The sequence below is a fragment of the Triticum dicoccoides genome, chromosome 6B (assembly GCF_002162155.2).
Source record: "Triticum dicoccoides isolate Atlit2015 ecotype Zavitan chromosome 6B, WEW_v2.0, whole genome shotgun sequence".
NCBI classification, from domain to species: Eukaryota; Viridiplantae; Streptophyta; class Magnoliopsida; order Poales; family Poaceae; genus Triticum; species Triticum dicoccoides.
Genome location: NC_041391.1, coordinates 49,101,364 through 49,114,906, shown reverse-complemented (window position 1 = coordinate 49,114,906; position 13,543 = coordinate 49,101,364). Strand labels below are relative to the sequence as shown.

Here is a 13,543-nt window from a genome sequence, read left to right as displayed (position 1 = left end):
GCGAGCGGAGCTGTCGATGAGTCCCGTCTCGTCGCAGAGACGGGCATGGATGAGAGCGTCGGAGAGGTCCTTGGATGCCGCAGACAGATCGAGCTTCTTGGCCTTGGAGCGCATGGCCTTGGCAGTCATGGTGGAGTAGATAGGAGGGTCAAGCTCAGCCAGTCGAGCGCTGCGCCTGGCCTTGATGGATGAGTCAACAGCCATCTTTGAGCGCCTGCTGATGCGCCTGGCAAGGCACTCATGAGGAGGCTCTGGAGGCATATCCATGGTTTGATCAGCAGGAATCGGCACAGAGAGAGGCACCGTGGGTGCAGGTGGGGAAGGAGGAGGTGACAGATTCTGCGGTTGAGGAGGAGGAGGAGAAGGGGCAGGCAGTGAGAGGATGGGGCGAGCGAGGCGTGCGCGCGCGCGCGAAAGGGCAGGCGAGGGCATGCGAGCCGGAGGGTTCCATGGAGCATGGACCAGCATTGCGACCGGCATGCCATCCGCCATGACAGCAAGGATCGGGATGCCGTCGAGAGGCCGATCGGATGGGGAAGGTGGAGGTCCCAGTGGAGATTCCGGTGTGCATGCGAAGGGTGATTTTTATATCTGTTGATTGCTTCTTTTCCCTTGGATACTGTACACAGGAGACATGGTCTACAACATAAGTCAAGGTGTGTAAGAAGCATGCAATTTTGATATCATGTGCATATATTTGTTAACAAAAAAACTGTCTGCCACCGTAATAATTTCACAACCTATATCACTCTATGCGATAATCACTACTCAACCTGTATGCGTAAACGACTTGAGTCGAGGGGCTCATTCTTATCTCTTCTTTCTCTCTCCTCCTTCTCCACCCCTCTGCTTGAGAGCTCCACAGGGCACCCCGGCCCGATCCCATGCCTCGTCTGACGGCGCTGCCGGTCAGCGATGGCTAGGGGGAGGAGCGCGGGTTCCTGTACATAGTAGTTATAGCCTAGTAGTATTTCGACTTGCGTTGTTGTGGACTGGCGTTATGCCGTTCTGGAGCTTTACCCCGGCGACCTCGGGCGACGCCGGTTGGAGACCCTCTTCCTCCCCTTGTTCTCCTCCATGGTGGAGGCTAGCAGTGGAGGCTAGCAGGAGCTCGAGCTCGCTTTCAATAAGCTCGTGGGAAAGCTAGATCTGGCTCGATCAGGTGCTGTTTGTTCTTCTTCTTTGTGCTGCCATGGAGGTAGGGACGGGGAGGAACTCAGTTCTTGGTGAAGCTGCTGATCTGGTGATCCAGGGGATTATCAAGCTGGCTTCAAGTGCAGTCAACGTTAATCTTCTTGCTCTGCTCCGACCCCTGCTTCTGGAGTTGCAGATCAAATCATTACGCTGTATCCTCTCTGAGAGTTCTTGGAGCCAAAATTTTGCAGCATATGGTTGGGGAGCTCGGTGCAGAGAGCACCATGAGATTCTCGCCACTGCGCCGCTGCATCTTCTGGTCAAAAGGCGACCACTCGGAGTTCCGGCGACGACGTCCGGCTCTTGTAATTCCAGTTTATCTAGTTCTTCGGCTTGGTATTCACACGTTCTACCTCCGGTTCACCGGTGGTGCTATAACCATTCCTCCACCCCAAGTGGTTTCATCCCCGGCGGTGCTGGAATTGTGCCAGGATCGAAGACGGCGAAGAGGACGCGATTGCTTTTCATTTTTGTTGTCTGGGGTCCAATCTGTAAAATATCCGGCCTGGGTTGTAATTTTATCTTTCTGTTGGGTCTTTATGTAATATGTTGCATGCTTATCTAATATAAGTCTGGGTCCTTCGGGACCCTTCTTGTGTTCAAAAAAAAACCTGTATGCGTAAACCTCCCTCACCTTATAAGGCTCCTATGTTTTCAAGTGTAAATTGAAGTTTTTTAGATCTTTAAACGTATATGAAAATCATATGTGTACATTTTTTTTATACAAGTCCCTTACTAAAATCTCAGCGAGGAAAAATAATTTCAATTGTACAAGTTCAACGTTTGGGTGGCGATATTAATGCAATAGCATGTGGAATATGTTATGGAAAATAAAATACAAATTTGATTCATATTTAAGGAAAATATCATATGTTTGTGGATTTTTAGCTATTCAAAATATTTCATGATTTTTTTTGTAACTATACCACAACATGAGTTTTTTTTTAAGTGTAAATTTAAGTTTTTAGATCTTTCAGCGTATATGAAAATCATATGTGTAATTTTTTTTATACAAGTCCCTTACTAAAATCTCAGTCAGGAAAAATAATGTGTATGCAATTGTACAAGTTCATCGTTTGGGTGGTGATATTAATCCAATATCATGTGGGATATGTTATGGAAAATAAAATCCAAATTTGATTCATATTCAAGGAAAATATCATATGTTTGTGGATTATTAGCTATTCAAAATATTTCATGATTTTTTTGTAACTATACCACAACATGAGTTTTTTGAACAATAAAAACGAGTTAGCTCTTAAAATATTCCAGAATTGACATCCTTCAATTTACTGTAGCACAAAACCAGTAGCATGGAGTCTGTATTCAAAGAAGCTTCCCAAACTTTGTGATTTTGTTTGGATAGTCATAGTACGTCTTATTGGGTGTATCTGTCAGGTGTTATTAAATATAGTGTAATACAAATTACCGTTTGTAGTTTCATTTCATATGCACGGCGGACAACCAACTAAATCATCACATATCAACAAACTTGAGGGTATAGAAATTTTGAGAGATGATGTGCGATGGTGGCAAGAGATGTGCCGTCAGATTCGGGCTCCAATTCAAGCACCTCAAGTGTAGGCTAGAGATCATACATTTCCTAAAGAATTAATCAAACTATATGAATCATGTATACCAGTCAAATATTTTCATATCATTTTTCTATAACACTAGAGATGGTCATGGGAGATCATTCTTAGTTTGGAAATAGATGAACCACACTTGCCACGTGGTATGTTAGGGAGTTCTCTGTTTCAAATTCATTCATACCATAGTGACCAGCTACAAATAAAAAGATTCGTATGCATGCAATCTCAAGGCATTGCGCGAACAGAAAATCAACAACTAAAATATCTCCAACATGTGATAGAGGAAGAGATCACACACGTGTTACATAAAAGTCACCAGTTTCTAAATTTATTTTTTTAGATGATCACAGAAAATGTTCTTACACAGAACTAGCGAACTCCAAATCTTGCACGACAGGGGGCACTGATCAGAATAGATTCTGTCTACTCAAGTTAACATAGAGTCAAATGTGGGTTCCTATTTTACAATGTTAATACTTTTGTTGAAGATTGTAGGTACTCATGAAGAACCTAATGCACTTTAGAAGAATGAGTTAAATCTTGAATCCCAGTAGAGAAGTGAACACAATCCAAACAGTGTCCCTTAGTGAATGATTTCTTTTCACTATATGTATGTATGTATGTATGTCTGTATGTATGTATGTATGTATGTATGTATGTATGTATCAGCACTATAGAAGCAATACACTTGATCAAATATTAACAGTGTCCGCAAAGCTGCATGTCAGCGATGGAGCCGCTACGAGCTCGGGTGTGAAGGTGATCCGTCATTTTTCCCTTTGGTGGCTACTGTCGTGGTTCCAGAGGCAGGTGACGGGTGTTGGTGTCAAGTTCAGAGGTTTCTTCAATCTTGATTGTAATTTTACTTCTTGGTTGTTGTTCCTTTGTGCAAAGGCTAGCTTTCTGCTGTCTTTTCAGTTTTGCCAGGTCGGTTACGTGACTTGTACTATGATACTTATGATATAAATGAGACACGTATTACCATGCAAAAAAATATATTAATGTGGTTGAGGCCAGATTATTGCCTAAGAAAGATATTTCATTGGGTAGGGCTTCCGTAACTAAACCTTCGAAAGTTACTTTTGCTTCTCTAGGGTTTTTTTTCTCTCCTATTTTTTTCTGTCATATTTTTTCTCCTTCTTTTTCTATTTTTACACCTGATAATATAAAAGATACAAAAAACACACATGCAACAAATCTAGCCGCGCATACTGCTAGTTTAAAAAATGTGTATAAATGTTGACAATGTATTACAAAAATTGTTGGTTTGTATTTGAAAAATGTTAGACGTGTATTAGAAAAAATAATATGTTGTTGACGTATACAAAAAATGTATAATAATAACCAATAGAACAAAGAAAACCGAAAAAAAGAAAATAAACAAAAGAAAAAAGAATGACAAAATGAAGAAACGGAGTGCAAAAAAGAATGAAAGAAATGAAGAAGAATAAACAGAGAGAAAAAAGGGAAAAAAACTCAAATAAAACCAGCTTGAATCGCCTCAAGTAAAACGCGCACCTACAACTTATCACGAACGGGACTTGGGCGGACTGGTAGCAGCACCCACGGTCACCTTGAGACAAGGAATCTATCTAGGTTCTCCCTTTCCTCATCTCTTTTTCTAATTATATGTGCGAGAATGGGCCGGCCCAATACGACGTGGGGAGATGAAAAACCATCATGCACGTAGATCCTCGCCGTGCACATGGTAGTTAAGGGAAAGGTATTAGTTATCAAATCCAAGTAATTTTGGTTTTCTCCTTTTTCAGACAGGACGGAATAGCTGTATGAATCCCATACACATGTAAGGCTGCGGTACCACAGGGAAGGCCCGCCGGAAAAATTAGAGTGACCATCAATTAAGGATGACACAAGCGGTCTGGATTCCAAACGAAAATCTTATATCTCTGTCTGGCAACACATTTTCATAGCCAATATAAAATTGTGTGAGCTTTCTCACGTCCCAGTAAGCTTTATATATATTGTTGAAGGGATAACGAAGGCCTTTTCATCTGTATATCCATGTATCCTTCTAATCAGACATCATCGTGGATGGGCTTGTAGGCTACACGTGGTGCCGCCGTAGCGGCAACGGTGGGACTAGGAGTCACCAGATCCGGCCAGGAGTGGTTGGTCTCCGTCTCCAGCCATGGTTGGCGTCTTGCCAAGTTCAGGCCTCCACGGATGCGAGTGGCACGATGCAGCGTCGTTGATCTTTTTCTGCAGGTCTGGATCGAGAGGAGGGCGGCGTGGGGGCTATTAGCTTCGGACTAATAATGGTGGTTTGCCCCTGATGCTCTTCTTCCGCCAAGTCGTCTTTCTGCCGGATGTCAACCTCTTGGATCTGGTCGTTGATGAGTTCTGGTCTTTTCGAGCGAAGATCTATATGGATTGGTGTATGTCGCCCCAGGATATCTAGATCGGAAAGGCTCCGGTCGTGCGTACTAATATTATCAACCAACACGGCCTCAAGAGGACGCGATGTGAAGCTTCAATTTCTTATTTTTATCATGGGACTTGTTTAAGTCAAGATTCTCAAGGCATTGATAGACGTGGAGAAAGTCATGGCGGCTGTGATTGGAGGTCTTGAAGTTTCGGTGGAAGGGGGTATTGGATGCGATGACAGTTGTATGCCAGGTGTTTGGTGACATGGACCAGCGGCCTCGGCAAGCGGGGGTGGCAGAACTGGTGGACTGCATTTTTGGTGGTACTCCTCGAGTATCGAGTCTCAATTCCTAGGGTGAAAACCCAAGGTATGGCACTTATTGGTTGTAATTGGCAATGGCCTTGTTGAAGGCATTGTTTTTGGGTGAACTCGGAATTTTTCCAGGGTGAAAACTCACGATCTTCGATGGGGCAACGACAACACTTGTGCATTGTTCCCTTCTTGGGGGCGTTGCTTTTGGAGAATCTTTTTTGTAATCTGGGCATTGTCTTCGGTGGTGGTTAGAGTGCTGTTGATGCTAGTGATTAATCACCATGGCGGGGTATTTTTTTTCTTCTATTCTTTTTATTTTCTTTTTTGGCTGTGTGTATCCTTGATGTCTTTGGACATCTTGTTGGTAGAGAGGCCGGGTGTAATTGGTGGCTTGGGGTTCCACGACCTTGATCTATTCACTTATGCAAAGTTTGCTAAACATACATGGCTATTTCTATCTAAATAGCTCATGTACGAGGGTCCTTTATGGAAGATACCATGAAATGAGATTCTTTTTTTTTCAAATGCGGTTCCCGCATAGTGCATCGCTAACTTGGCGTGCTATTCTGAAATGGCAAGAAGGTTTGAAGGAGGGTATGCGGTGAAAAAATCGGAATGCACATACTACAAAGATATGGCAAGATAAATGGGTGCAGGGCATGCCACTGATGAAACCACAATGATGCAATTGAGAAACTCCGGTCCAACTTGTAGCTGATCTTATCGATGAAAAACATGGGCGACTGGAACACTCCTTTTATTCATTAGGTGTTTATCCCATCAGATGAGGTGGCCATCCTTAATATGCCTAGACCAAATAATCCAGCAGAGGACATTTGGTCGTGGGTATCATAAAGAAATGACATTTGTTCTCTTCAATTGTTGTACAGAGCCATGACGGACACAAGGTATGGTGTGGTAGATGGACTGTCTAGTTTGTCTAGTGGGGGAAAAATTGAAAAGGCAACAAAAGCTTATGGTACAAGCCAAGTTAAGAGTAAATTGGTGGAGAGTAATTAAAAACATCCTACCTTTCATATGCATAACTAAAAAGGCATGTGATGGGGTTATGTGTGTGCCCTATGTGTGGCCATGGGGAGAAAATGTTACTTCATATGCTTCTCTAGAAATAATTGAACAAGGGAAAGCCAAGGGTGTGGATAGTCCTTACTACTTTAATAATACTCAATTTGAAAGTCCAAGAAATTACTTAAATTTAATTCAAGTTTCAGAATCATTTTGTTATCTTTAGATTAATGCAACATAAATATCTATTTAATGCATAATATATCTAATTAGGGGTGAACTTGTGAATGGGCACATGAATGGAACTCAAACAAACAATCATATGCAGACAAGACCTTCTGTCTTTTATTCCCAAGTTTGAACTAGTATAGTTCGGGTTCTTACATGATAGTGCATGTCACTTTATATTTTCACCGGTACAACCACCAAACCATGGACTAAGAAAATGGTGTTTCATATATCTAGTACTAGAGTTCTTATCTTCTCAGTTAGTACCGAGGATGCCAAATGGCGCAATGGTTATCGAGCAATATGGAGGGATGTAGACATTGCACATTGCCGGTAGCGTCTGCAGCGCTAGGTTCCTTATTTCCTCGATCTGGGGCAGTTGTTGAGGCTGGACAGAGCCCTGGTCCTGTGGGTTTTGCTGAGATGGCTGGAAGGAGCCCTGGCCTGATGGATATTGTTGTTGAGGCTGCTGGAGGGAGATCTGGCTCGACGGTTGTTGTTGTTGTTGTTGTTGTTGTTGTTGTTGTTGTTGTTGTTGTTGTTGTTGTTGTTGTTGTTGTTGTTGTTGTTGTTGTTGTTGTTGTTGTTGTAGAATAATAGCATGAACGACATTGTGGATGGCATGGCACCGCGACTGCTCGGGGATATGCCACAACCGTTGACAACATAATTGTTGCAATAGTTGGTAACTACTTTGTTGCAATAGTTGTGAGCTTGCATGCGCTATGTTGTGTTGTTGCAAGACGACATCCCTGCATGGAATCAGTTGTTGTTGTTGTAGAATTTGTTGAAGGATTTGTTGTTGTTGTTGTTGTTGTTGTTGTTGTTGTTGTTGTTGTTGTTGTTGTTGTTGTTGTTGTTGTTGTTGTTGTTGTTGTTGTTGTTGTGAAATTGGTTGTTGTGGTTGCGGATACTGTGGTTGCGGTTGTGGATATGGTTGTTGTGGTGGAAATGGTTGTGGCTGCGGATATGGTAGTTGTGGCAGAAATGGTTGCGGCTGCGGAAATGGTTGTTGTGATGGAAATTGCGGCTGCGGATATGGCTGTTGTGGTGGAAATGGTTGTTGCTGCCCTGGATATTGTTGTTGTTGCACCAACGGAACTTGCTCTTGTGGTTGTTGCTGAGATGGATTTTGCGGCTGCAATTGTGGCACTGGATCTCTAACTGCAGTTGTCGCGGTGGTCGCCACGATAGCAAGGAGGGAAAGGATGAGAAAGGTCTTCATGGTGGATTTGTATTGACCACTGCTTGCTTGGCTTGAATGATACACTCTACTTATGAGAATGATGAATGAGGAAGGATGGTCATCATGCTACAGGCCTATTTATAGCTGCCATGGCATGATCTCTTTCACAATTGGCATTTGCTTGCCTGGAAAGTGCTTGGATGCTTCCCGAAATAAATTTTTGGTATGTTGTGTTTTGTGGCACTATCATTCCACAACAAAAAAGGTGTGGTAACACACATGACTCATCTTATTCACTTTACAAATAAACACTAATCTAGATTGCTTAATTTTCTGAAACTAAGTTTGTAATGTTATGCAAGTTGTTACGTGTAAACTAGATAAGCATTGCTTGCACAGAACTTAGTTTGTAATCTTGTGTGGCCTATTAAGATAGATGAGACTAGTAATGTAACTTGCTTTAGCAGGTCATGACTTCAACTATTTTAACGTGTATTTTTTATCTTTTCTAATTCGACTAGCTTATCCCATGCTATGCAAGACGCTATGTCTTAGAGAGGATGGGTTTTGAAGACCATGAAAGTATGGAAACCAAAAAAATTCGCCTAAGGACCCATCATGGTGTGGATTTTGAAGTAAAGTTATACAATGCTGAGAGTGTAACCCATTTTGGTTGCAAAAATTGAGAAGCAGTTTGCAAGATGTATGGTTTTGATGAGGGTATGCTTGTCACCATGGATCTTGGTGATCCTACAATCGAGCAAGACAATATGGACATTTGGTTCCTTGTGGATACACCTCCAATTCTTCCCCATGTGAGCTTAACATAGTTATTAAGTAATGTATATTGTTTATTTCAAAATAGTTGACAGTTTATTTCCATTGACAGCTTATTTTCATTCTTCAAAGAATGTGCGGAAGATGGTAGACAAAACCCACTACACCGATGGCTCCGAATTAACTTATAAGGAGAAAAATCATCTGATCGCATTTTATACTGATCTTGAGAATTACAATGTCTACAATCGAACTCCTCAACATTATGGTCAATACGTGCCACTAGTGCACGTGTTGAACTACGGTAACTACCATGGAGATACCCTGGTAAGATTTTTTACTATTACAACATCCGTGCATCTTTTTGCATACTTCTAAAACTAGTACATCATTGCTAACTACGAAGTTATTACTATATTTTTTCAACAGATAATCCCGAATGATTGTGTGCCTCATCTGATGTATACGCATGGTCGCCTTGATGTTTTGAACATACAACCAGGTCATCCTACGAATCTGAACTGTCCATACCGGATTTTTAAAAGAAGTGGAGACATGACAATCAAAGAATGGAAAAATGTATGGACAGTCGTAAGGAGCTTCTTGAAAGCAAAAGGAAGCGAAGCGCAAGAATTGGAGACATGATGATCTCCATTCTTCATAATGGAGAGTCAGGGTCTACATTGTTTTATGCTATTTTATCTTAAGTGTGTTTAGGTCTACCTGATACTGATGATGTGCTAAGAACAATTATGTAGGGTTGGGTTCGATGACTATGAGTATGATGATCGTATGACTTGTTATTAATAACGAGTACAAGTTGTATGATGATGCATGATTAGTAGGACTTGTTATTATATATGATGATGTATGATGCGAGCATGAAGAGTTATTATATATCAGCGGGTGAAATGAACATAGCAGTAGTGTTGGTAAACCAAGCACGAAGATAAGAGAAAACACTTCTCTCTATTAGCTAGCTAATAACAACCTAAATTAACCCCCAAAACCCCTAAACCAGCCACTTCCAAAAAAAAACCTCAGCTGCAGCCAGCTTCTGACGTGTGGATGCCTTTTGGTCCCGGTTTATGTCACCAACCGGGACCAAAGGCCCCCCTGCCTGGGCTGCCCGCAGCGGCCACGTGGATGCCCATCTGTCCCGGTTCGTGTAAGAACCGGGACTAAAGGGGGGAGGCATTAGTAACGACCTATGAGTCCCGGTTCAAGAACTGGGACGAAAGGCCCTTACAAACCGGGACAAATGCCTTGTTTTCTACTAGTGGCACTTCTTCAGGTTTGACTTCTTCCCACCTGTTGCAACAAAACTCATGATTAGATGTTTGAGAATAGAGTTCAATAAGCCGTTGCACCTCATCTGCTTTTCCTAACTAAATCATGCACCCTATCTCCTGCTGCTCCTGGTACCCCAAAAAAGTTGGCTTTCAGAATTTACAACAGTGACTTGTGCATAGTGGACTTGTGCATAGTGTACGACTCTGCTGAAACACAAATCAATAAAAAGGACAGTGTGGTATTTTCACAGAGATGAGACAGATATTGCCTATTTGTCTGTCAGTAATATAAAACCAGCGTCTCATGTTGATGTTGATGATTATATGCACAATATCCATGCTTGTAAAAATTTAATGACATGAATATTCACATGAAGGCGATGGTATGCCATCTCCCAGTCATGCGGGGGCCCGCACCCCATTTCAGGATTTAAGCAACAAGCAAACATTGTTGAGCATCATGAACCAATTCCTAATTTGTGCTACTGTTTTGTTGTTGCTCATGTGCTAACTTGTGGATAAAGTTTACTATGAACGCAGGCCCTCACATCCAAATTTCAGTGGTTAAGGTACCCCAACTTAGCAGAATACGTGACCCAGATTACACCATTGAAGATGCAGGTTAGTTTGTCGATTTCATTATGATGCAAATGTGTCAACAATGTTTATTTGACCATAAATCTGGGTTCTCTTTCCTTTGTTCAGGTGTAGATCCTTTTACCGGCTCCAATCAACTTGAAAATACGCCGGATAATGATACAAGAGTCATTGTTGAACCGTCTCCACATGGTACTCAAAACACAACAAATCTGCTAATTACTTTCGCCAATCCTACGTCTACTAGAATATGTACACTGTTCTACTCTACTAATCTTATGATTTTCCATAATGGGCAACGTCCAGACAGATGATCCATATGGAATGTTTGAGCCCATTGTTGAGCTGACCAATTTAGAAGGTACAGTACATTATATATAATCATTCTTCACATATGAAGGTCTTCATTTATAAATTTCCTGCATTTATGATTGGTAAATATATTGCCTACTAGACTGCTTGGAGCCATTGCATAATGGAGAAGCTGCATACTATGAACCTAATGAAGAAGGTAGAATATTTGTGGATCAAGGTATCCATAGTGTAATTTTCATTTTAGCACCCTCAAGTGTACATTTTATGATACATATCAGGACTTGGTTCACATGGCGCTTTGCTTTCACTGGATCTATCAACTCCTTAGGAGGTGGAGGTTTCTTTGCAAAAAATTCCCTCACTTGGGCTTCATAGATCTCCGTGTTTTCCTTCTCGGTCCTCTCGTATGGTATCTTTTCCGGAGCCTTGAGAGATGGACCGTATCTGAATTGTCTCCCGCCTCTGCTCGTACTACTAGCCGCCGGAGCCGTGGCGTATCTCTTCCGTTGTTGCTTACGAGGCGGAGAAGGAGGCGGAGTGCTCCGACGCTCCGGAGGAGCCGGAGCGGTGGCGTCTGTGTTCTGCCGTTGCTGACGAGGTAGAGGAGGAGGCGGACTGCTCGGACACACCGGAGGAGGCGAAGGAGGAGGCGGAGTCCCCTCACGCGTCGGAGGAGCCGGAGAAGGAGGCGGAGTGCCCTGATCACTCACTGGAGGAGGAGGACGAGGAGGAGGAGGCGGAGTGCCCTGACTCGCCGGAGGAGGCGGAGGCGTCCAGTTTGGAAGCTTGATGTACTCCTTCCGCCATAGACATGGAGTCCACAGAGCATGACCCAGCTGATTCTCCCCTTCACATGTAGGGTGGTCAAGCTCGAGCTCCTCAAATCCCTCCATTACTTCATCCACCATCACAACAGCATAGCCATGTGGAATCAGACGGCGATGATAAGTTCCGTCGGGTTGAGGAGGTGCAACAGAGCCGACGGCCGCCTTCAAAGTGAGTTCTGACATTTCGTCATAAGCTGGCAATGTTGAGCCTCCGTGGTAGCATCCACGAGGTAGCTAGGAGCCTTGAAGTCAGGCTGCTAAACGAGCTCCGTGGAAGCCACGCTGCTTCTCCGTGTACATTGTTCTCTAGTGCACTTCATACTTCTTCTCATGGCACATGTTTTCCGTCTCATGATGATGGCCGCACTATTTATTTTGCAAACTTTTTTATTTTAATCAAGAATTGGGAAATTGTTAAATGTGTATGGTAATAATGTTGACCATGTATTAAAAATGATAAAAATGTTTGATCATGTATATAGAAATGTCAATCAGGCATTTAAAAGAAATGTTGAACAAGGGTTTGAAAATGTTAAATGTGTATAGAAAATGGAAAAAAAATGTTAATCAAACTTTTAAATTCTTTGTAAAAATGGAAAAAAAAATGTTGACCACGTATTTAAAAAATGTTAATCTTGTATTTAAAATATAATAATCAAGCATCTATTATTATATAATTAAGACAAGAGACAAATAAGCCATCACATTGATCCACATAGGCTAAAAATATATAATCCATTGATTGATAAAATAATGGTTGAGATTAAAAGATATAAATGTCACGTCTGATGCACCCACGATAACCTAACAAAAAAATAGGGATTTCCTTTTTAAGTAATAAAGCAAAACCTATGACAGGTCTTTCCTTATAGCATGTCTTTCCTTAGGAAAAAAAGCATACACACGCAGCTGTTGTATAGTGCTAATCAATCAGTATGCGGCTAATCACGTTTGGCTGGCGGCAGGATTCAGGTTTCCCTCGATTACTCACCCCCTCCCATTGTGGCGTTCTTTGATATAGCTAGGTTCGAGGAAAGCATGCATCTAACTCAGACACCATGCGCCTCAATTAATTCACCAACAGCGGACTATCAGATTCTAGAGAAAATTATCATCTTATTGTATTGATGGGCTGAAGGATGTACAACGCCGGCTGCAAACGGAGGTGGTGCGATGAAGCTCTCAATGTGTCCTACGGTCCTACCAGTGGCGGCAGCAGCGGGTCATGTAGATGCACGACGATCGTGTGTCAAGCCTGAAGATGGATGGCGAGGCCTGGGGTTGGAGACCAATGACGAAGCGTGGTATCGAGGGTGCGCCCGCAACCTCCACACCTCGATGATGAAGCTCCCAACCGCGGTGATGCTCCCGGGAATGCGGTCAGCCAACACCCTCCAGAGCACGGCGATCAATGGTGCAAATGCCCCTCGGGCATGGTGCGGCAACATGACAGGTGGTGCACAGCCCAGCTCGGGCGCTTAGCCCGGAAGCCTGGCTTGAGACCTTCGTCTAGGCAGAGCTCGATCAGACGTAGGGAGAGGAGTGCAGGAAAAAAGATTCACGAGAAAAGGATGAGCAGATTGTCATATTATGATTATGTCGACTCAGCTACAGCTGACTGTTATGTTTCCATAATTTGTGGTATGCCCACTGCATGTACATCCGCGGGGTCGAGCAAGATGACTTGCGGCGTCCTCAAGACATCATCCAGTACGTAGCAACTAAAACACGTTTCTTTGGATTGCACTATCTATTTCCATATATAATACAGTAGAACATACTATCTCTAGATTTTTATATCTGTTTTTTTT

General features: G+C 42.7%; 1 protein-coding gene across 3 annotated transcripts in view; it reads right to left on the bottom strand.

Annotated features, from left to right (window-relative positions):
- Positions 1–6,833: 6,833 nt before the first annotated feature.
- Positions 6,834–13,543, bottom strand: part of LOC119322291 (alpha/beta-gliadin clone PW8142-like) — an 18,620-nt gene continuing 11,910 nt past the window's right edge. The window contains exon 2 of one of the 3 annotated variants that reach the window (XM_037595781.1): positions 6,834–7,674. In XM_037595781.1, the coding sequence (XP_037451678.1) occupies positions 6,995–7,674 (680 nt within the window). In that variant the 3' untranslated portion in view covers positions 6,834–6,994. Of the gene's footprint in view, positions 8,029–13,543 lie in introns of those variants that run through there. The other 2 variants (XM_037595780.1, XM_037595782.1) reach the window with 2 other exon arrangements.